The sequence below is a fragment of the Marmota flaviventris genome, chromosome 13, assembly GCF_047511675.1.
Source record: "Marmota flaviventris isolate mMarFla1 chromosome 13, mMarFla1.hap1, whole genome shotgun sequence".
Classification (NCBI taxonomy): Eukaryota; Metazoa; Chordata; class Mammalia; order Rodentia; family Sciuridae; genus Marmota; species Marmota flaviventris.
Genome location: NC_092510.1, coordinates 101,569,616 through 101,591,954, shown reverse-complemented (window position 1 = coordinate 101,591,954; position 22,339 = coordinate 101,569,616). Strand labels below are relative to the sequence as shown.

The window sequence follows — 22,339 nt, the reverse complement described above, 5'->3', positions numbered from 1 at the left end:
CCGGGGGCACTGCTCTCACACGGTGGGGCCCTCCTGCTGATGTCCATGGCTTCCCAAAGCTCTGACCTGGCTGTGCCTGAACTGCCTCCTCCCTGTGCTGCCCTGGGCCGGCCAGCAGCCCTGTGTCCTGCTGTGGGGTGACCAGGCCCCGTGCCTGGCCCTGCCCTCCGCCTCGCCCCAGGAATCCTCTGGCAAAGGGCTCTACGCGGCCAGAGAAGGTCCTGTGGTGTGGCTCCTGCTCCCTTCTCAGGGCCCACAAACGAGGGGCCCGTGGCACCCACCCTCGGTGCCTCCCCCGAGCCCCAGTGCCCACAGGACAGCTCTAGACACGGGGCCCGGCTGCACAGGCGCCAGAGGAGCTGCAGTCCTATGTCCCCACAGCTTCCTGGCCTGTGTTCAGTTACAATAGTCATAGAACTGAGGCCCGAAGGGTGCCCAAGGGGTCTCTGCTCCCTGCCAGCCACCCTGTTCCTCCCCAGGTGGCCTTGGAGGGATACCAACAGCCGGGCCCCACCTGTAACACAGGTCACCCCTCGCTTCCCCACTCAGCCACTACAAGGTCACGTGAGGTCACAGTGGCCACGAGGCTCATCTTGGACCAGGGCCTGTGTTCACCTGGAATGACCCCTGTCCCCCTGGTCTCTCCGTCCAGGGCCGGCTGGTGCACAGCAGGAAGTCAGGGTGCTTCCCCAGCTCATCTGTGAAGCCCTGCCCTGTGGACGGAAGGGTGAGTCCCCTCCTCTGGTCACTTCCAGAGACAGTGGCTAGGGTGCAGAGGGCTCCAGGGTGCCTCAGTGAGGAGGGTGTGGCCCTTTCAGGGTGTACTTGCTAAGTGACTGAGCAACGAACAGAGGCCAGGTTGGTGGGGTGCTGTCCTCTGCTGAAGGCCCACCCTGCCCAGGGCTGTGCTGCCCCATGGTGACTGGCGCGTGCCCACAGGAGGACTCGTGCCTTCCTGCGCGTCGTGGGGCCTCCCTGATCTTTGGGGCTGTCGCCTAGCCCTAGCGGGGGGGGGGGGCTCCCCAGTTGCACCGTCGGAGTTTAGGATATTTGGGGAAAGGCCACGTGGCAGTCTTACTTGTCCCCAACCCTGTTATGAAGGCAGCACCCCCAGGACAGCGACGGGGCTTCTCCCTGAAGGTGCAAGGAGGTGGGTCCCCCGCAGGAGCCCTGCTGGCCTCTGGCCTCTGTCCTGCTGAAGGAGAAGGTGTTAAACACTCAGACTGTTTGGGCAGGTCAGGAGTACCTAGGGCAGGGGAGGACGGGTGTCACCAACTCACGAGGTGGTGGGGGGCAGGCCTGGCCCTCCCCAAGCCTCAGGTTCCCCATCCATGTGGTGCATGGGGCCAAGGCTGAGGAGTGGTCTCTGAGGCCTCCAGCGTGTGTCCTCGTGAGGCTGGGTGGGGCTCTGGCAGGGGCCATAGCCCCCACAACACAGCCCACCACTGCAGCTCAAGTGTCCCCGTACCCCTACTGGGAACTTCCTGCGGCCACCTGCTTCCCTCTCAGGGTGAGGTGCGCTGCTGGGTGGTGGCTCCCTGTTCACGGCTGGGAATCTGTCGTTTCACCATCCTGAGCTTCAGTGTGGGGACCGAGTCCAGCCATGTCCTTGGGGACCTTAGAGGCCAGGGCCTCTGGGCTAAGTTCACAGATGGTCCTGGTCCAGTGCAGACAGTGCTGGGCGTGGGGTCGGGCCACTGACAGCAAGCCCCAGCCCCCAGTCTGTGGCCAGCCCTGGTGGGACATCAACCCGTGTGTGCTCTGCCCCCAGCCGCCCGTTAGCCGGCCGCCTTCCCGGGAGATCGACTACACCGTGTACCCCTGGTGAGTGGGTGGCGGGTTCGAGGCGCCGGTGGGGGTGGAGGCTGCCTCCACCGCGTGGGGAGGGAGGGAGCCCTGCTCCGGGCACCGTCAGCGGAGCCGTCTTCCCCGTCGGGCTGTGCTCGGTGAGAACAGCGAGGTGGGTGTGTGGAAGCGGGTGCCCCTCTGGATAGACTTGGGGGCACCTGAGCCTCGGCTTGTGACCCTGCTGTGCTGTTGGCAGCCTAGAGGAAGGTCCAGCCCTGTGGACTTGTGGCCCTGGCGCTGTTGCCCTGATGGGCCCAACGGTGATGGGGGGCCTGGGGGCACAGTGGTCTCTGCCCTGGCAGCAGCTGCTCCTTGATTTCACTTTGGGGCCTTGGACCCGGCCCCTCAGTGTTGGCTGCCCGAAACCCCTCACCACAGGTAGTGCAGGTGGTGGACAGGTGCTCCCAGGGCTTTCGCTTGGTGGAGAAGCAAACAGAAATGTCACTTTTTAACGCTGACTGCCTGGTGACATGGTAGGGGGAGTCCCCACCCGCCTGGCAAGCAGTGGGGAGCTCACCTTGGGCTGCGCTTCGTCTCAGTGGAGGCACAGGCGTGGTCCCAGCCTGCCCAGAGCCCCCGGGTGCAGACCCTGGCCACCCCCAGCAGTCCTCGGACCCCGTAAGCCATCACTGCTTCTTTCTGAGGAGTGGAAACGGTTTTTGGAAGAAGCGACTGGGTGAATGGCGTAGGGTGGTTGCCTCCTGTGGGCCCTGGGGCTGAGGGGCTGAGAGTAGGCCTGGCCATGGGGCTCCCTCCCCGCCCCTCCGCTGTCTGCTGGGCCCACAGTGCTGGGCCGCCGTCTTGAAGGTTCGAGATGGGGAACAGCTGGCTGCATGCGCACTCAGGGCCGGCGCCCCTCTGCACCGGCCACAGCTCTCGGCCCCCACTCCAGGTTTGCTGGCAACATGGAGAGGCAGCAGACGGACAGCCTGCTCAAGGCCCACGCCAGCGGCACCTACCTCATCAGGGAGCGGCCTGCCGAGGCCGAGCGCTTCGCCATAAGCATCAAGTGAGTGGCAGCCTCCCTCTGAACCGTGGCCCCTGGCCTCTCATGACCTGGGCCTCTCGGGGTTGGGGACACTGTCTTCGGTTGCCTGAACTAAGTAAGACCCTTGAGATGACCCGGAAATGAGAATACACGCTGGGCGCCAGGGTGTCCAGAGGCAGGCCCAGCCCTGCAGAGCGCTCCACGCAGTGTCACCTGCCCAGCCACCCAGGAGGGCTGGCTGGACATGTTCAGGAGCAAGTGGGGAGATGCGCTCAGGTCCTGCCTGGCAGCCCTCAGTGGCTCAGATGGGATGGGATCGTCATGTGTTGTGGCACCTGGGAGCCCTCAAAGAACTCCTCCTATGGTGACAGTGACCTTGTAGCTTCAGCTGATAGACCCAGACGGAGATCCGGGTGTCTTCATGGGGCTGTGGTCAGACTCGGGTAGTTTGTCCTGCTTGGTGTAGGATCCTCACGGACAGGACAGGCCCCAGGCCAGTGACTAGGGGTATCTAGTCTGCCATGACCTGGGGTCCAGAGCCCTAAGCAGTGGCTTGTGTCCAAAAAGAGCACCTCTGGTCTACTGGCTGGGTGCCGGGCAAGCCAGGCCCCCATAACCTGTCCCCTGGCTGGTGCAGCAGATCAAATCAACTCCAATGCCAAGTGACCCGCAGAGAAGATTTTCTGAATGGGGCAAGTGTACCTCGCGGCCATAGGGCGGGTGTGGACCAGGCTCGGCTGGAACCCCCAGGTCCTGCGCTCCCCGATCCCGCCCCTCCCAGCCTTCCTTCTCGGCTCTGAGCACAGGCTTCCTGTGTCTGCACTCACAGCAGCCCAACTGTGCATCCAGCTGTCTGGCCTGAGCACCAGCAGACAGCTGTCACATGTGTTTGAATCCCAGGAGAGGGGCAGGTTGGCCCCCAGCACTCAGGGCCAGGGTCCCACTGCACAGGACAGCTGCTGAGGGGCACCCGGGGTGGGAGCACTGGAGGCAGGTGTCTGGGGAGCTCGAGGGGTCCAGAAGCGAGGATGAGGCCTCAGAGCCCTCCCACTTCAGGCAGGACAGGCACTACCACGACCCATCACCCTCCCAGGAGGCCCCGCAGATGTTTGCAGCCTGCCACAAATGCTCCGGCTCTAGAGTACAGACAGCGAGTGGCCAGGGTCTGCTGGGATATCAGCTGAGGGGACCTGGCGGCCTTGGAAGGATCTGCTCTCTGCAGAGTTTATGTCCCCCGCTGGGAACACCTAGGAGTGTGAAGCACCGTTCAGGGCCAGCCTCCACAGCTCTGGAGGACAGCCATGTGTGTCCAGCATTAGGTCTGTGGCCCAGGCAGAGCAATGAAAGGCAGGGTCTTGGCCCTGTAAGAACACCAGGGGCGCCTTGCATGTGTCGCCTGAGAGCACCTGAGCGCCATCAGACAGCCCGGCCTGGGACCTGGGGGTGGGGCGGGCTTGGTCACAGCCCTGTGCAGTCCAGGGAGACACAGAGAGGGTCTCTGCAGAGGCCTGGAGCAGGGGCCTGGCTGGCTGGACGCGCATTTGCATAGTCGCTGTTTTTTGCTGGTTCCGGGTGTCGAACCGTCCTAGCATTCCGGGATCTGCCCCCAGGCGGGGTGTGCTCCTTTCCCCACGTCAGGCTGGGTGGAGGCGCACCCAGGGAGACGCAGCCTGGTGCTTACTGGTTGAGGATTCCTGCATCGTGGTCACCAGGGTGCTGGCCTCAGTTGCATTCCTGGGACATCTCTGGCTCTGGTGTCAGATGCCGTAGGCTGGGGTGGTGTCTGGGGATGACGACAGGGAGGCTCTCCGGGTAGGTCATGCTCCAACTGAGGCCTGCAGCTGGTGGGGTGAGGGGGTGGCCAGGCCTCTGACTGGCTTGTGCTTAGCGCCTCTGGACAGCAGCCGGAGGAGTTAGGAGCTGATGTCAGGGCTGGGCCCAGCTGCTTCCTGGGAGGAGGAGGGTGCTCCCCGTGCCCAGAGCTGATGAGCAAAAGCCCAAGAAGAGGTGGCAGCGGGGCTGGAGAGTGGGGAGCCCCTGAGAAGCTGGTGGCATGGGTTGCCTGCAGGTGTGGGCTCCACTGGGCAGGGAGGGCAGGTAGACCAGCCCAGGAATCTGCTGAGGCCCAAAAGGGATGGGGCAGGGTGTGGGGGTGAGGAGAAGCAGCGGCAGCAGCAATGTGGGGCGAGGGTGGGGTCTCTACTCCAGTAAACGTGGAGCAGGTTGGATACCTAAGGGCCACAGGCCTCTGGCAGTGACCACCAGGCCCCTGCATTTGCCCAGGTTCAACGATGAGGTGAAGCACATCAAAGTGGTGGAGAAAGACAACTGGATTCACATCACAGAAGCTAAGAAGTTCGAAAGCCTCTTGGTATGTGCGTCCCTGGCTCCTGCCGCTCCTCACCCAGCCACGGGGCCAGGTGGCCCCGCATGCCTTCCCTGCTGGCCACCCCCATCCCACACCCTTCTCCTTGGGAGGAGTGATCCTCCCAGTGTGGGCAAGACTCGGGGAAGTCGGTCTGTGAGGCACCTGGGGACAGGCCGGGCATGTCGAACCCCTGATTTGGGACTTCTGACCCCCAGAGCCAGGCTCAACAAACCTGGCCATGCTGTCACCATAGCCCTCCCACGCAGATCTTCCTGGGAGAGCAGGAACTGGCCTCCTGTAGCTCCTCCCCAGCCACCCCACCTCCCCAGGGCCGAGGCCACCAAGCCCAGTCAGGACGAGGTCCTTCCTCGGAGGGTCCTTTCTCCGTCATAAACCTTGTGCATTGGGACTGGCGAGGACAGCGAGCTCTTCCTCCCTCTGTGCACAGAGTCAGAGTGTCTGCTCCCAGCCCCCAAACAAGACCCGCTGTGGCCCTCGGGGTGAGTCCCTGGAGCCCACAGCCTGGCGCAGGAGGTTCTCACAGGTCTCGTAGAAGCTGACTTGCTGGCCAGGCTGTACCGAGCTCGGACTCTCAAGGGCCGGAGCGTTTGACATTGACAGATCCTCCCCAGCTGGTCCTCGCATCTGCCGTGTCTCTGGAAGCTTCCCCGTGCTGGGCCTGTGGTGGCCAGTGTCCCCCTCTGTGAAGGCTGCGGGCAGCATCCATGTTGCCCAGCCTGGGCCTTCCTCCACATCATTCCTTGGCAGTGTCCTTACTTGCTGGGCCAGAGGTCTCCAAGACCTGACCTCGCACCATGGCCTGGGCTGGGGAGCCAGGAGCAGGGGGTTCTGGGGGCCAGGGAGGAACATTCCCCCCATGAGACCCTGAGGGGGTGGGGCGGCCAGGCCACCTGGAGGCAGTGGCCACGTCAGTGTGAATCCCTGCAGGAGCTGGTGGAGTACTACCAGGGCCACTCTCTCAAGGAGAGCTTCAAGCAGCTGGACACCACGCTCAAATACCCCTACAAGTCCCGGGAGCGCCCTGCCTCCAGGACCTCCAGCCGGTCCCCAGGTAATGTCCTTGTGTGGCAGCGACCACTCTGGCTGCTTCCAGGGCCCAGGTCCTCACTGCCCACCTGCCCTCAGGAGTCCACCCCTGGAGCCTGGCCCAGGCCCTCCATTGTCCTACTCTGCGGGCCTGTGGCCCCCTCCCCTTCCATGTGGCAGACGGGGACCCCACGCCTGTGCTTCCTGCCCTAAGGACAATGCAGGAGGTCCAGGCAGAGACCCCCTGCACTCGAGAGAGGCCTCTGACAGAGCAGGGTGGCCGCCTGTCCTCAGGTCCCTCCCTGCCTTGCCGTGGGAGGCTGCCTGTCTGTAGATGGGACTCTGAGGCCCGGAACTGGGAAGTGACCTGCTTCAGGCCACTCAGAACTAGGAGCAGGGCAGAGCTACCCCAAGTGGCCCCTGTCCTCCAGCCTGTGGGGACCTGCGGCCATGAGTCCCCCCCAGGCAGAGCAGGGGAGGGGCCACGGGCCCTTCGTGAGCCCGGGCGGTGTGCCAGGTGGGGGCAGCAGCCGGCGGGAGGGGCGCAGTGGCTCTGGAGGGCACGGTGGAGCCGTGCTGCCCCCTCTCACGCGTCTCTGTCTCCGCAGCCTCCTGTGCCTCCTTCAGCTTTTCCTCTCTCAGTCCTCAGGGCCCCTCTGCCCCCTTCTGGTCAGGTACCGCTGCTGCGCGGCCCCGGCCTGGCCTGACGTCCAGGGTGCAGCCCCGCCCGGGGCAGGGAGGAGGGGGACGCTGGGCTGCTGCACCTGAGGACTGGACAGGCCAGGCCCTGCCCGCCACCCCCCGCACCCCTGCCTGATTGGCTCTTGTCCTCGATCCTCAGGAGCTTTGCCTCTGGCCAGGGACCAGCCGGCGGCCACCCCGGGTCGGGGTGCACAGGCCCTCTCCAGGGCTAGGAGGGGCGGTCGTGGGACTTGGGCGTGGGGAGGACGGGGTCCAGGTCAGCCCTGACTGCACGGCCTTCCGTGGCCAGAGCCAAAGCCCCTCCCCAGTGGCTATGTGTGTCCCCTCAGTCACCGTCATTGTCACCTGCCCCTCAGTTTGCTGGGTTCCGGGCTGAGCTGGTTCGGAGGGTTTCCAGGTTGGCGTGGGCTCTGGAATTGGCCCACTCGGGAGCCCTGATGGTCAGAGCAAGGGCACTGCCCCTGACCCAGGAGGGTGCTTGTTGCCCAGGACTGCTGTCTGGCCCAGGTGGTGGCAGCTCCCACCCTCTGCTCGTGCGAGGACTCAGGCATGCCGGTGACCAGACCCGCAGAGGAGCGACAGAGCCTCTCTGGGCACAGGGCCGGGCATGGGGCACGGAGTAGGGGACACCCAGCTCAGCCCGAGGGCCTCCCAGCCCTGGCTGGACCCCTCCTGCAGCTGTATGACGGCGCCCTGTCCCCAACAGTGTTTACTCCCCGGGTCATCGGCACGGCTGTGGCCAGGTACAACTTCGCTGCGCGGGACATGCGGGAGCTCTCTCTGCGGGAGGGCGACGTGGTGAAGATCTACAGCCGCATAGGTGGGGACCAGGGCTGGTGGAAAGGCGAGACAAACGGACGGGTGAGCCTCCCCTCCCCACAGACCCCACACAGTCGTCCCTGGGCGTCAGGGAGGTGGGCCTTCAACACAGGCCTGGTGGGGGACTAGCCTCCCCACAGCTACATGGTACCCAGCCCTGTGCCAGGCAGCCCCAACCACCATCTCCCTCCTCACAGCAGCCCGGAAGGCTGGTGTCCCTGGGAAACTGAGCCTCCAGAGTTTCCCCTGGCCCCAGGTCTGTTGGATCCAGCCCCCGGGGCCACGGGCCCACATTGGATTCGGTCTGGCTGCCCTCATGGGTGCTGCAGGGAGCCAGGGATTCCTAGTTTTCAGATCTCTGGCCAGTGCCCAGCTCTGTCTGCAGAGGGGAGGCTGTAGGACTGTGAGTTGGGCCTGGTGTCCTGGCCCACCCCCCCCCCCACTTGCTAAGGCCCCGTTCATGCCCTGCACGCACCACATCCCCCATCAGTTTACCCTTCCCTGCACCACATGGGCCTGGTGACTTCTCCTCCTGTAGACCCTAAGATTCTGCAAAGCCCAGAGCCCCATCTGGAGCCCCTGGCTTTGTCCCAGGTCTCTGAGCATCTTCATCAGGGGACAAGAGCATCACGTGCTACTGATAGGAAAAGCCCTACCTTTCAGGAGACTGTAACCACCCACAGGCCGGCAGGCTGGACTCAGGGCCAGTCTTGGCTCCTGTGCTGAGAGGTGGTCTGCCTGTGCCCCTGAACCACCCTTCAGAAGGGTGAAGGCTGCTGAGACCTAGGTGTCGACCTGGAGGGTGCAGGCCACTAGCTCTCAGTGCAAGCAGCCGGGGCAGGATAGCACACACCTGGGTCCTCACCAGGTCCAGCTGGTTCAAGTTCAGAACCCCTGATTTGAGCCTTGCTAGGTAACACCTGTCCACTCAACCCTGCTGTCATTGTCAATGTCCCTCTTTACCCCTGACAGTTCTTGCAAAGTCTGCCCTGCTGATTGACAGCAGCTCTGCTTGGCTTCATGTTTTCTGTAGCAAGTTCTCTCCCTCTTTGCTACTTTGGACTTTTCTCCTCTTTATATGTGAGATGGGTTTCTCGTAAGCATTGGGGACCTATTAAAAGCCAGTCTGGTCTGACAGTCTTTTTAATCCACACAGTGATCCGTTTACGTTTAATGTGATTACTGGGGTGTTTGGGTATAAACCAGTCACCTGCCTGCTCCATCTCTTCCTCCTCCTCCTCCTCCTGCTCCTGCTCCTCCCCTTCCTCCTCCCTCTCTTCTCCTTCTTTATTTTATTTATTTTTATGTGGTGCTGAGGATCGCACCTCGTGCCTCTTACGGGAGAGGCAAGCGCTCCCCCATTGAGTTCAGTCCAACCCTCTTCTTTCTTGACGGCTCCTGGATTAACCAGCATTTTTCTCCGTTTGTCAGTCATGGGCTCCCTGAGGTCACAGCAGCATCTCGACTGCTGAGAGCCCCTGGATTGAGCATTTTCCCTGCTCCAGAGGCCACGTGAGGAACCCACCACCTGTATTGTTCATTATCCTCCAGACTCAGGTTCAGGTGTACCCTAAGTCTGTGTCCTTTTTTGTTTAGAGTGAACTGCAGAAATGACCTTCCTTGACCCCTATTTCCTAAGGCCAGGCACGCCCCCCTTGGATGTAACACAGCGATCTAACCTGCAGTCCATTTTCAAATGTGACTGTTGTCCCAGTGACGTCTCTTCCAGTTCTTGGTTCTTGGTCCTGGATCCACTCCCAGGCTCTGGATGGCATTATTTGTCAGGACCCATAACTTTAATCTGGAACATTCCTCAGCCTCTCTTTCCTTATAGGACTTGGACACTTTTTGAAGAATTTGGGCCAGTTATTTTTGCAGAATACCCTACAGTCTAGGTTTGCATGACGTTTCTTCAAGGTTTGGGTGTGGATACCACAGGGAGGGTGCCGCTCTTAGGGTTAGGTGCCGTAGCACATGGTGACGTTTCCCTTGTGACTTGTGACACGATTGCTTGCTCGGTTAGGGTGTACCTGCCACGCTCCTCTGTTGTGAAGTCACCTCCCTCCGTAGGCCCGTGATTTTCAGGGTGATTCAGTTGGCCCTTGTGCAGGGGTCTACATCCATGGGGTCAGCCAACCGTGAATCAGAGAGGTGCATATTTTTAAAAAAATATTTATTTTTTAGTTGTAGCTGGACATAATACCTTTATTTATTTCTATGTGGTGCTGAGGATGGAACCCAGGGCCTCGCTCATGCTAGGTGGGTGCTCTACTGATGAGCCACAGTCCCAGCCTGAGAGGTGTATTTTTAAACTTGCATCTCTGTTGAGCTCGTAGGGACCTAACTTTTTTGTCCTTTGGCTCTAGCAGTGCATTCTAACAGCCGTCTACGCAGCACCTGCCCAGTACTAGGAATTAGAGTACATCCCCAGGTGGTTTAGTGCATGGGGGGCTGCGGTAGGTGATGGGCGTGGACACCCATTTCATATGAGACTTGAGGGGCTGCAGGTTTTCCTGTCTGAGGGGTCCTGGAACCAGTAACCAGGGACATCGAGGGATAGCCACATTCAGGTCGGGACAACGTGTTTTCCTCGGGTCTGATTCTTTTCTGCCTGCGGACCCTCTGAAGCCAATTAGGGCCGGTGGGTTTCCAGTTGCTCTGTTGTGGGGCAGGCCACTCAGAAACACCAACTCCCAGTTTGGTCCAAAAGGAAGAGCCTTTATTGTGCCCGGCCGGGGCTGCTCCTCAGGACCGAGTTGTCCCTGCAGAAAACAGCCTGGAACCTCCCCCTTTTAGTGTATTTAAAGACAAAAACCCCACCTGGGTTGACGGAGCCGAGGGCAAGAGGGCACAGGAGCAGCAGTGAGCGAGACAGTGCCGTGGGTACACCCGTGTCTCCCTCGGGACTCTCCAGGTCGAGTACAATTAGAGTGGTCACTAACGTCTCGACAGTCTCTGACAGGGTACGACGTTACATGCATAAGAATGGCCATTTTGTGGTGCCACGTGTGCTCTGCTAGGTAACTACAGATGGGTACAGAGGCCGGGCTTTCCCGTGGGAGGAGCATTTCTTACATGACATGGAGTCTCGGGGTGAAGTGGAGTCTGGTCATTGTCCACGTAGCCCGGCCCATAACAGCTCTTTGGGGCCCCCGGCCCTCGGCCTCTCTGCCAGGCCCCTCTGCGTGGTCCAGGCTGAGAAGCTGGCTCTGCAGCACCCTCCTCCCCGTGTCTCTTTCAGATCGGCTGGTTCCCTTCGACATACGTGGAAGAGGAGGGTGTCCAGTGAGGAGGAGAGCGCGGACAGGACCCGGGATGCTCATGGAGAGCCCCCGGCCTGCAGTCCATCTCGGCCCCTCGGCGGCTCCCGGGGGAACACCTCCAGCCTTCCAGTCGCCGGCAGCCCATGGGGTGGGGAGGGTGTTCAGAACCCTAACGTCAGGCCGTTCCGCCACCCCTGTCCCTGGGCACCCGTCCCTGGGTCCGCTCCTTGTACATAGAGGAAACCGGGGTGAGCCCCACCCAGACTGTGGGGGAGGGGTGCGTGGCATCACAAGCCTGGCTCTGGTGACAGCTGAGTCCGGAAGGGTGCCCTGTGCCTTCTGGCCGAGATGTGTTCAGGAGCTTAGGATCAAATAGCAGACGGTGTCCCAGGGGTGCTGGGGACAGCAGAGGGACCCACTGGTCTGGTGCTCAGCCCCTGGGCTGGCCCTCCTGCTTCTCTGCTGCTGTCAGGGCCTCAGGCTGTGGAGGGGGAGGCCCAGGGCCGGGCTGCTTGCTGTGGCCTTGCTCAGCTCGGCTGGGCTGGGGTACGGGGGAAAGCACACGTGTGACCCTGTCACAGGGCTCCTAGGACCGTCCCCGACTTCCTCGCTTCCCCATGAGGCCCACCGAGACCCTACTGTCAGGGCCCTCTCTTGGGGGGCTTAGGAATGATGACATTGCTGTCCCCACCCCTAGTCAATGGTACTGCTCTTTTCCTCCCGAGAGCCTTTCCTGGGTCCCGGGGTCCAGGGCTGCCCTGCCCCGCCCTGCTGCCAGGCCCTCGTCTTCCGTAAACCCCAAAGGGAGGGAGAGAATGATGCCCCTCCCTGGGCCCCTGCTGCCCACCTTCCTCTCCAGAGGGACCCACTGGGCCTCCTGCACCCTGCACCGTGGCCCCGGGTCCACCAGCCTTTGCACAGACGTCGGCCTGGCCTTTGGTGGGTCTGCCTCCAGGGGCTCCTGCAGCCCTCCTGGGCCTGTGGCCAGCCTGAATAAGTGCTCTTGGGGTGGCTCTCCCTCCTCCCTCCTTTTGGTGTCTCCTGGCCTTTGACCTCTGGCTGGCCGGCCAGACCTGGTTTCTCTACCCTGACATTTGTGAGACCCACGACCCTGGCCCCTCCCAGATCCCACCAAAGCTTCTGGTGAGACCTGGGCTTCCTGCTGCCCCTTCTGCCCTAGGTCAGCTGCAGAGCATGAGTGGGGGGGTGCGGGAGGCCGTCCACTGGGGGCTGGGCCTTCCTGGGGGAGCCAGCTGAGGTCACCCCAGGCTCAGTGCACCTACCCAGCCTCCTGGAGGGTCAGGAAGACGGGAGCAGCAGGAAGGAATTCCGCGGGGAAGGTCTGAGAGGGGGGTAAGCAGGGCCTGGGCGGGGAGGTGGCCTTGGCGCACTTGAGCCCCGGTGCAGCGGGGCCACCCAGCACTTGGCGCAGACCTGTCGCAGCCAGCCCGGATGGCAGGGAGACCCCAGCCCCTCTGTGTTTACCGTTGTCCGTTCTTGTGGTCTGGTTTGGGGTTTTTGTTGTGTTATGTTTGGCCTGTTTGTTTTTTTAAGGGGAACAAAGTTTGTAATTATTTCATCCAAATCTCCTATTAGTATCTGTGAATAAGGAAGAGATTTTATAATAGCAAGAAAATGATGTATATTTTAGTTGGTCGCCGAACAGGTCATCCTGAGAACGAAGGACACTGAGAACAGATGACCTGGAGCCCTGGTTTCTGTGAATGTCGGCATCTGTTTGGTTTGGTCTGCGCTGTACCAGGCAGGGTGGCTGGAGGCCCAGCAGTCCCGGAGGCGGATGCCTCTGGAGTGGCTGGGGACCAGGCCTGAGGCCAGCTGTGAACACTGGAGCCTGACACATGAGTCAGGGATCTGGGGTCCCTCGGCCACGAGACCCCAAAGGGAACACAAACTGTACATTTGCCACTGGGTTTTTCAGACCACGGTTTTTACTGCAAATAAACCTAAGTTCTTTTCTGCAGTGGTTTTTAGCCTTTTGTGCCTGGGGGAGGAGGGAGTGGCCGGCTTCCTCCCCAGTCCAGCAGGGTCTGCCTGGCCTGAACCTGGGGGCCAGCTAGCACCTCTCCAGCTGGTGCAGTGTCCTGTGGAGCCCACCAGGTGGCCTCATGCACCACTGTCTTCCTGTGAGGATGGGATTCAGACCTCGGGCCTGCCCCTTACCTCCCTGCCTTGCTTTTTTATGGAGTGAAAGTAGTGCCCCCTCACCCAGGCGAGTCCTGTGGTGTATGACAGAAACCCAGGCAACCAGACTTCTCCACCTCCCCTGCCATCAGGAGCCCAGTCTCCTCCCACCCCCACCCCCACCCCGGGTCTCCCATCCTCAGCCCATGTTTCCCTCCTCACAGTGGCCTCGTGGTCCATCATGGCTGCTGGAGCTCCTGCAGGTGGGGCTCTGGGAGGAAGCAGAGGTCTCTATGGCTCTGTAGCCGGTGCCTGATGACAGGGTCACTCCTGGCTCTGGTGTGACTGGAAAACGCAGAGTCCAAGCTGAGCACCCAGCTTGAACATGGGGTCCTGTTACTAAGGAGATGGCAGCGAGGCCAGAGGGTGGGCACCCAGCAGCCCTTGCTGTGGCCTAGCTCATGGTCACTGAGTGAGCCCGGGGGCTGAGCAGGTGTCAGTTCTTGTTGCAAACCAGGGGAGGGTCTTCCCTCGGCCCGTCCAGCCTGTTCCCTGGGTCACAGCAACCCCAGCCTGAGCAGCTGTCCCTCCCTAACCACGGGTTCAGAGGCCGGGTCCGGTCTCCCAGTGGCCCCCTGTACATTGCCTCTGCGCAACGTCTTGGTCGTCTGGGCTGCGGTGGCCGCTCCAGGCTCCAGCCTGAGCAGGAAGCCTCGTTCCTCTGGGTTCTGGAGGCCCAAGTCCAAGGTCAGGGTGCGTGGGTCTGGCAGAGGGCTCCCTCTCGCCGTGTCCTCGCTGGCGTCTCCTTGCTGCGTCCCTCCCCAGGAGAAGCCAGTCTTGTTGGAGTCTAGCCTCGGCCTCCTTAACTGCCCCTCCTTGAGGACTTGCACCTGAGGTGTGCTGGGAGTGGGGCTTCCACACACGGACTGTGGTGTGCACAGTTCAGCCTGTTCACACCTCGCAGTGCACACGCCCTCGTGTCACACGCCCAGGCTCCCTCGGCCCCTGCTGGCCCCTCACTGGAACCGAGTGTCCTCCCCACAGGCAGAACCAGAACGCCCCTTTGAGGCCTTCCCCAAGAGGACTCCTCTGGGTTTCGCCTGCCCGTGAGCAGCCCGCACCTTCCTGCTCCCTGTACCCATGAAGGACACCCTGGCCTCCTCAGCTGGGCCAGGGATGAGCTTGTGGCCCCAGGTGGGCGGTCAGCAGCCTCGTCTGGGACTGATGGTGAGACCACCAGGAGCTCGGGGGCTGGGCTGAAGCCTGGGTTGTCGGGGCTCAGCCCAAGGACGGGGCAGCAGGCAGGAGGGCGGGGCCGCTCCAGCCACTGTTCACAGTGGCCCTTCTTCCTTGCTGCCAGCACCTGCCCTCCCAGGCCAGCTATGGTGGGCGCCTGTGGCCACCAAGAGCCACTCTTGAATCGACTGGTATGGTGCAGAAACCCAGCCTCACGCAGGGGCAGGGTGGCCTGAGGAGGCTCTGGTTTCCCCTGTGTCCCCGCGCCCTCGCGCTCGCCCCCGCCCTGACGCTCTGGAGGGTGGACATCTATTCTTGTGGGAGCGAGTAGTTCCCACCCAGCCCACTCTGGGCTTCTCCTTTATTAACTGTTGGAAAGGTACCAGCTGTGTGCTTGTCACTCTGTCATTTACCCGTCACTTGGCTGCCTCACCCAGGCCTCGACACCGAGCAGGACTGCCCAGGCGCAGCCAGGCCCAGCTGGCGTGGGGGCCCCTCTACCACTGTCCCCGACTAGGACTCCACACATCACAGAGGTACACAACGTGCATGGTGATGCTGGCAGAATGGGTAGAAAGGCCCTGGGAGCTGAGTCCAGGGTGGCTGTGGGGGCTGGGCCCTGGGGCTGGGCCTGGGCGTCCAACTCCCTGGGCATCAGGGCCAGGGCTGCAGAGGCCGGGGGCCAGGGGCCGGGGTTGCCCTGCTCAGGGAGCTCCCACCTTGCCGAGCAGTAGTTAATGTGTCTGGAGAAGAAACCCAAAGTCACAGGCAGGACAAACCTTCAAGGAGCACTTTCAAGTTTCCAGAAGTAAACAACGAGAGGCCCAGGGTCAGTTCATGCCCCGTGGTCAGCCCTGGGGTGTGGAGGTAGAGGGGACCCACAGGCGTCCAGGCACAGAGCTGCTTGGGAGCAGAAGCAGCAAGCTGGCCTTCAGCATTGCCTAGTGACATGACACACTGGAGGAAATCAGGGGACACCTACAGTTTCCAGGATGCAAGTGATCAGCTTCGTCCCACCCAGATCACCCAGGTGAGGCTGCAGGCATGCCTCCGGCTGTTCTGTGCCGCTGACAGCCCTCCCCGCCCCAGCCAGCCTCTGTCCAGGCCACTCACAGTGAACTCTCAGGGCCATTTTCCTTCCCAGACAGCTCTTCTACACCACGGACGTTTACATCTCAGTGTACGGGCTTAATCTCAGGTTAGAAACAACCAAAGAAAGAATTATTGACCTGGCCGGCATGGTAACGCACGCCTGTAACTCAGTGGCTTGGGAGGCTGAGGCAGGAGGATTGCAAGTTTGAGGACAGTCTCAGCGATTTAGTGAGACCATCAGCAACTTAGCAAGAGCCTGTCTCAAAAAGGGCTGGGGATGTGGCTCAGTGGTGAAGCACCCCTGGGTTCCATCCCCAGTACTCCCCCTCCCCAACCAAATTACTGAACTGGAAAATGGTACTGATGAAACCCCTGACTCTGCAGAGATCAAGGGGGTGCGAGGAGGAGGGCGTGGAGCTCCCACAGACTCCAGGCGGAGGCAGAGTGGAAGAGCTGGCATCCAAGGACACTGGCTGGCTGTCCTCCAGGAAGAGTGACGGTCGCCAGTGCAGAGATTCAAGAATGCCAGGAAGGGCAAATAGAAATGCAGATCCTGAGCCGTCCTAGTGAAGCCGCAGGGCACTGAAGACAGTTCTGAGAGCAGCCAGAGAGCAAAAGGTCACCCCGACTGAAACCAGTCCACAGGGACGCTCCGCTGCAGCCATGGCCTCTGGAAGACAACAGGACTGCATCCTCCAAGTGTCAACCCAAAAGTTTACACGGAGGAAAGAATGATTTTCAAAAACAAAGGCAATATAAAGGCTTTTTAGACAAACGAGCAAGAAATGGAAAGTTCAGCTCAACAGACTATCTACCTGAGGGAAGTGCAGTTGTGCCGACTGGTTAGGCCAACGTGGGGGGGTTCAGAGCCAACGCCGACAGTGGACGTTGAATGGGCTTTACCTGGTGCAACTCAGGTACATCCAGGCATGTGCCAACAGTATCACGAACTCGGTGGGGGTGTGATGCACAACACGGTGTGCTCGGGCCACTGAACCCTTGGTTGGTTGGAGGTGGGGAAGGATATTGGTTGATGACCATTAGTTCTCTAGTGCTGTGCAGCAGTCGACATTAAGAATCCCCATAGTGGATCCAGGGTCAAGGCCCAGGATCCAGGCTGGCCCATGTAGACTCAGGACCCAGGAGACTCAGACACCAGGTCATCCCTGCCAGGCCGGCTCTTGCAGCCCCAGTACCAGGCTGACCTCCACTAATTTAGCTTCTCTGACCCCAGGCCTACCCGAGTGAACCCTGGCATCAGGGTGGCCCCTGTGGACTCAGGACCAGGCTCATGCCTGTGGAACCAAGCCCAAGGCCCACCCAGTGCCAGGCCATGCCCTGTGGACTCAGGCTCAAAGCTCACCCCAGGGAAAGTTTGGATCCATGGACCTAGGAATCAGGCCAGCCCCACAGACAGTTTCCAGGTACCGCTCCCCACTGCAGACCCAGTCAACAGGCCTACTCCAGTGGAACGAATCTCCAGGTCCACCCCAGAGGACCCAGCCTCCAGGTCCACCCACCCAGTGACCTCAGGACTCCAAGCAGTGTGCCTGTCCATGGATCCGCCAGCTGGCCTGCCCAGAATCCCTCTGATAAGTGGACTGGTGCATGGATTTCCTTGCAAAAGCCAGGGAGCAAAGACCATAGAGGTTCCTGAAAGGAAAGTGACCACAACACTCGGAGCAACCAAAAGATCTTTATTGCAGCAGTGCAACAGAGGAGAAGAGAGAGAAGGCGGGGGGGGGGGGGGAAGCGCGCGCAAGAGAGAGACAGAGAAAGCAAGAGAGAGCAAAAGAGATAGAGAAAGCAAGAGACAGGGGCCCGGCAGGAGGGAGTTTTTATAGCCCAAATCTAATGAGGTCTCTGGGTCTGCAAGCTGCCTTGTTGACACAAGGGGGGTTATGTGTTTGGCCTTGAGCAGGGGGTTGAGTGTTCAGCCTTGAGTGGGGGCTTGGGCGTTTGGGCTTGAAGCAAATAGTTGATAAAGAACCAGACAGAGGGTTTCAGAGGGCAGGTCATCCTGCAGCTAACTTTATTTGGCATGCCCTACAGACAACTTACTCAGCCTGTCCTGCACCTAACAGTTCCTATGTCTTCAAATGCTCAGACCCAAACTCAAGGCAACAGCGTGGGAAGGATCAGGGAGGCATGATACCTTTAGAGGCATGATACAACTAGGCACCAGTGACTGGCCCTAAGGCAATAGAGATCTTTGAACTTCCTGACAAAGAACTCAAAATAATCATCTTGAAGAAGTTTGGTGACCTACCAGGGACACAGGTAATAAATAGGAAAGGGGTGCACAAGTAGAGGGAGGATCCAACAAAGATAAAAACCATAAAAAAGGAACACAACATCCTGGAGCTGAAGAACACGATGACTGAAATGAAAAGCTAAAGAGAGCTTCAACAGCAGACTTACCAGCAAGCTTGAAACAGGTTGACAAATGCAGGTCGTCTAAGTTTCCTGGTCAGAGGAACAAAAAGAAAGAACATGAAAGAAAGCCTTCAGGATGTATGTGGCACCCTCCCGCAAACCAGTATGTGCATTCTGGGAATCCAGGAGTCCACAAAAAACAAGACCTCTTTTAAAGCAATAATGGCAGATAATGTCCCAACTCTGGAGTGGGAAATGAATGTCCGGATCTCCAAAGTCAAGATAATCCCAACGGATTAAATGTATATAGTTCAAGTCAGCGAAATCCCAGAACTGGGTACCTATCCAAAGGAAATGCATCAGTGTGTCAGAGAGATCTCTGTGTGCTCAGGTCCATGGTGAGATTGTTCCCAAGGGCCAAGACATGGAGTCAGACCTCCTTAACAGAAGGAAAGCCTGTCATTTGTACAACGTGGATGAACCTGGAGACACGGTCAAGTGAAATAAGACAAATGCTGCGTGGTCTCACTTTTGGTGGATCTAGAACAACTCAGACAAGCAGAAAGTGGATGAGTGGTGGCTGGTGGGGCAGTACTCTTACATGTCCTCACCCCAAGGGAATACATAGCTACGGGAGGTGAGGGGTGTGTGAGGGGCCCTGCTGGGCTGATGGTCTCACCACGCCTTTCTTGTCACATGCTGTAAACACACTGTGCCATCGTCAATTACGCCTCAACGAAATGGCAAAGTAGTCAGGGAGGATGTGAGAGAACTAGTGAAGACTGTCTAGGAGGACCCCGCCCTCTGTAGGAACCTGGCACCTTCTGGTGGGCCGTAAGACAGGTGTCAGTGAATTCCCCATCTATCAACTGGCTTTTCTCACCGTTCCTAAGTCAGGAACCAATAGCAAAAATCACACAAGAAATCTCTGCATGTTTGCAAATGAAAAAACACGCTTCCAAATCATGAATAATCCAAAAGGAAGTTATAATGTAATTGTAAAATTCTCAAATTTATTTCTAAGTTTTAAATATGTTGAAATGATAGAAAAGCTTCACATCGAGACGTGGAGTCCTGCTGGGCCCATAGGGCAGGCCCTGGGCGGCCTTGCGGCTGGAGCTGCATAGGAGAGGCATGGGGTGTGTGCTTCCCTTGTGGGCCTGGTCATCCCTCCAAACACCAGGGTGCATCTCCCCTGAGCATTTACAGACCAGCCATTTACAATGTAATTTTTCCAATTAGAAAGTTTACAGATGTATTAAATGTGCACAAATTACGGGGCTTTGAAATGACGCTCTTCCTGGTGGCTCTGTCCCCTGGCGACTGGTTCTACGGGGGGCAGTGGTGGTCAGGCAGCTAACAAGTCTGCTCTCCCTCTCGTGAAAGATTTTACAGCATCCCAGTCAAACCCAGACCCCTCTCCTTCAGTCTCAACTTGGAACATTTATTCTCCTTAATGATTTTGCTGCTTCTGGAAGAACCAAACTCTCTCGAGTATCCAGGAGCTGCGGAGGCTCTTTGTTCCCCTGGGTCCCCTCTGAATAATTACCCCCCACCTGCATCCAAGCCCTTGGGCCTGAGGCAGATGGATGTGATGAGAGACCCCCAGCCTCAATTCTCTGCATGTCCATATGAAGGCAAGGCTGGGCGGGTTGGGGTGACCGTTGGCCAGCGGAGGGAAATGGACAGCCCATCAGACAAGACGGTTACTTCTTACTCCCCAAACGCTCTAGTGACCCAGGCATAGGACCGTGCTCCTCGGTGTCCTGTACAACCTCCTTGGTGCACGCTATGGTCTGAGATGGGGCTTCCGCTGCAGGCTCTGATGTCACCTTCCAGCCAGCAGAAAGGAGAAGGGGCGGGAAGAGGGACGCTCCGGCTCCTGGACACCTCTGGAGGTTTGCTCAGCACTCCCACCCACGACAGCTTGGTCATGTGGCCATGCTGGCTGCAGGGGAGGCTGGGGCGTGGGGGCTGGTTCTGGGCCTTGGTACCACAGAAGGAAGCCTGGCTGGGGAGGGTGGTGAGCAGCAGCCCTGGCCAAGACCACCCGGCCTCGGGGGCTGCCTGGCCGAGAGAGGGTTCGTCCTCCTCCTGGTGCGTCTTGGGATTGACAGCCTCAGTTCCCATGAGGAAGGCACAGAACAGTGCCCTAAAACTTCAGGGTCCGGCAGCCTTTAGTGCAAAACCTACGCTGGAGGGCACCCTCCTGGTCCACACAGGCAGCTGCACCTTACTCTGCCAGACTTCAACGACACGGGGAGAAGGCCACTCAGAGAGGACCGCTGCTGCTTCACCTCACACAGTGGCTCTTGGGCTGACACTTCTTGGCCGAGGGAAGCTCATGGCCTTCCTCCTGAGCCTGGGTTCCTACCTGCACTCCTGCACACCCGCACACGCACCTCCGCACACGGGCACACCCGCACACGGGCACGCCCACACACGCACCTCCGCTCACCAGCCACCTGCACGCCCTCACACCCTCACACTCACGTCCACTCGCCAGCCGCCCGCTCACCGGCACGCTTGCAATCCTTTTTCTGTGTCTCTTTGACAAGCTTACTGTGTTCCTTGAGGCTGTGGCCGCCCTGGAGTGTGGTCTGGGAACGGGTCTGAGAGCCGGGGCTGTCACTTCAGTGGGAGGTCTGGCCTGAGTGTCCCTGGGTCCCCTCCTGGTCCAGGGTCCTGCAAGGAAGTAGTACCCACACATGGCCAGTGTCTCCTGCCATGGCTCAGCCTCCTCAGGCCCCCACCCAGCCTGGGTGCTACTGTTCTCACCCTGGCCCCCCAGGAGGCCATTCCAGCTCTGGGACCTCAACACACTGCGACTCCTCCACCCTCTGTTCCTCCTGAGACCTCCCCTTCCCCGCTGACTCGCCACCCTAGGGTGTCCTTCGGAGGTTCGCAGTGGCCTGTGGGTGGGATTGGCAGGGCAGCGTCAGGAATTCCCAGACCCTGGCTGGAATGGCTAAGCACCCAGAGGCCAGTGGGCAAAGAGACGGGTGGGACCATGGCCAAAGGGACCAGGTGTCCCAGAGCGATCCCTCTGTCCTCACTTTCAACAGAGCTTGGGAGTCTGGGTGCTCAGGGGAGGTCTCCAGGGCAACGGGTGGGAGAGGCAAAGGGCCAAGGGCAGCTTGGGACCCTCCTCGGGCATCTCCCCTGGGCGGCTGGCATGAGAGCCCCAGAGGGGCTGGGTGGTGCTCACGGGTCCTAGAACAGGGCTGAGCCAGGGTCTGCCTGGGCCACTGCCTGTCCTCCCTTCCCTCCAAACACCGTACAGGAAGAGGACCTGCCCCCGGGCCTGGGCACAGCCCTGAGATGCCCACCATGGGCAGGAAGTCCCCCAGGGCCTTGTGCTCTGTCCTCCTGTGGGACAGCGTCAGTGTCCATGGCTGCAGACACAAGGCCCGGAAGATGCCCAAGGCAAGCGGGGTACCTGCCCATCAGGGCCAGCGTGGGGGCGGCCATCCTACCTGCCACGTTTGTCCCGCGGCTTGGTGCCTGGCCGGTCACGCCTGCCCTGGGGTCACAGGTGGGGGGCCTCTTTGCTCTGAAAGGACCTGGACTCCCCTGGGATGCCTCCCTCTTTTTGTCAGGGCTGTCAACAGTCCATCTTCGTGAATCACAAGGACATCTGGTGGGAGGTCTTTTAAAAAGTTAAAGGTCCTTCATAGAAAAATAAAATCTCGATGGGATAAACTCAGCCCTCAAAAACTGTCTGGAGATGTCTAGGCATGAGTGGGGGACCCGAGCCCGGGGCTGTTCACCTCAGTCTGCTCAACTCCACAGGGGAAGCGGTCATTCCTATCCATCAGCGAGGACGTATACACGGTGTGGGGACCGTGGTCAGCACACTGCCCACTCAGTCAGCCGCCATGCCAACACTGTGTGGAGGTGACGGGGCCAGGCTCCCAGGCTGGGCAGGGCACTCCGTCCTCTCGGTGGGTCAGAGGTGGTGTGGGCATGGCCCTCCTGTTGTTAGGTCCCCATGCAGAGCCTCTCCCATCCCTCCTCGGCTTCTGCCCAACAGAGGGCAGCTGGTGGACACCCCCGACATACTGGCAGGTGGGGAGGGCTGTGGAGAAGGCCAGGTGGGCCAGGAGGACAGACGGGCAAGTCCCCACTGTTCTCATTGGGATTGGTGGGTCTGGGAGGGTCGTGGGTCGGGCAGCCCTGGCCCCAGAGCAGTGTCCACCAGGATTCCCAGCCCACTGTGGCTCTGTTCCTGGTGCTCTGACGGAGACTGGGAACTCAGACCGGCCCCGAACAGACCTAGCCGGGTCCAGTCCAGCGTCTCAGTGGGGAAACTGAGTCTGCAAAGGACATGAGAACAAGCCAAGGCCATTCAGGTTGGCAACAGGGCCCTGTCCTGGTCCCTGGACAGAGCCTGACCACCTCCTGAGCTGTGCTCCGGCACCCAGGAAGGGTGTTCCTTCCCCTCTCTCTGACCTGAAC

At 60.1% G+C, this 22,339-nt stretch overlaps 1 protein-coding gene and 1 long non-coding RNA gene across 3 annotated transcripts in view; one reads left to right on the top strand and one right to left on the bottom strand.

Annotated features, from left to right (window-relative positions):
- The window catches only part of Vav2 (vav guanine nucleotide exchange factor 2), a 160,897-nt gene extending 147,881 nt beyond the window's left edge, over positions 1 to 13,016 (top strand). The window contains exons 21-28 of one of the 2 annotated variants that reach the window (XM_027942146.2): positions 653 to 727; positions 1,772 to 1,824; positions 2,741 to 2,857; positions 5,120 to 5,207; positions 6,153 to 6,276; positions 6,860 to 6,925; positions 7,660 to 7,814; positions 11,014 to 13,016. In XM_027942146.2, the coding sequence (XP_027797947.2) occupies positions 653 to 727; positions 1,772 to 1,824; positions 2,741 to 2,857; positions 5,120 to 5,207; positions 6,153 to 6,276; positions 6,860 to 6,925; positions 7,660 to 7,814; positions 11,014 to 11,061 (726 nt within the window). In that variant the 3' untranslated portion in view covers positions 11,062 to 13,016. The remainder of the gene's footprint in view (positions 1 to 652; positions 728 to 1,771; positions 1,825 to 2,740; positions 2,858 to 5,119; positions 5,208 to 6,152; positions 6,277 to 6,859; positions 6,926 to 7,659; positions 7,815 to 11,013) is intronic. The other variant, XM_027942152.2, reaches the window with a different exon arrangement.
- A 2,131-nt stretch (positions 13,017 to 15,147) lies between these two features.
- LOC139701541 (uncharacterized) lies at positions 15,148 to 20,701 on the bottom strand. Its single transcript, XR_011704064.1, has 3 exons — positions 20,445 to 20,701; positions 17,927 to 17,971; positions 15,148 to 17,158 (listed from the first exon to the last, which is right to left on the bottom strand). It is a non-coding gene; the product is annotated as an uncharacterized lncRNA (long non-coding RNA).
- Positions 20,702 to 22,339: the final 1,638 nt, after the last annotated feature.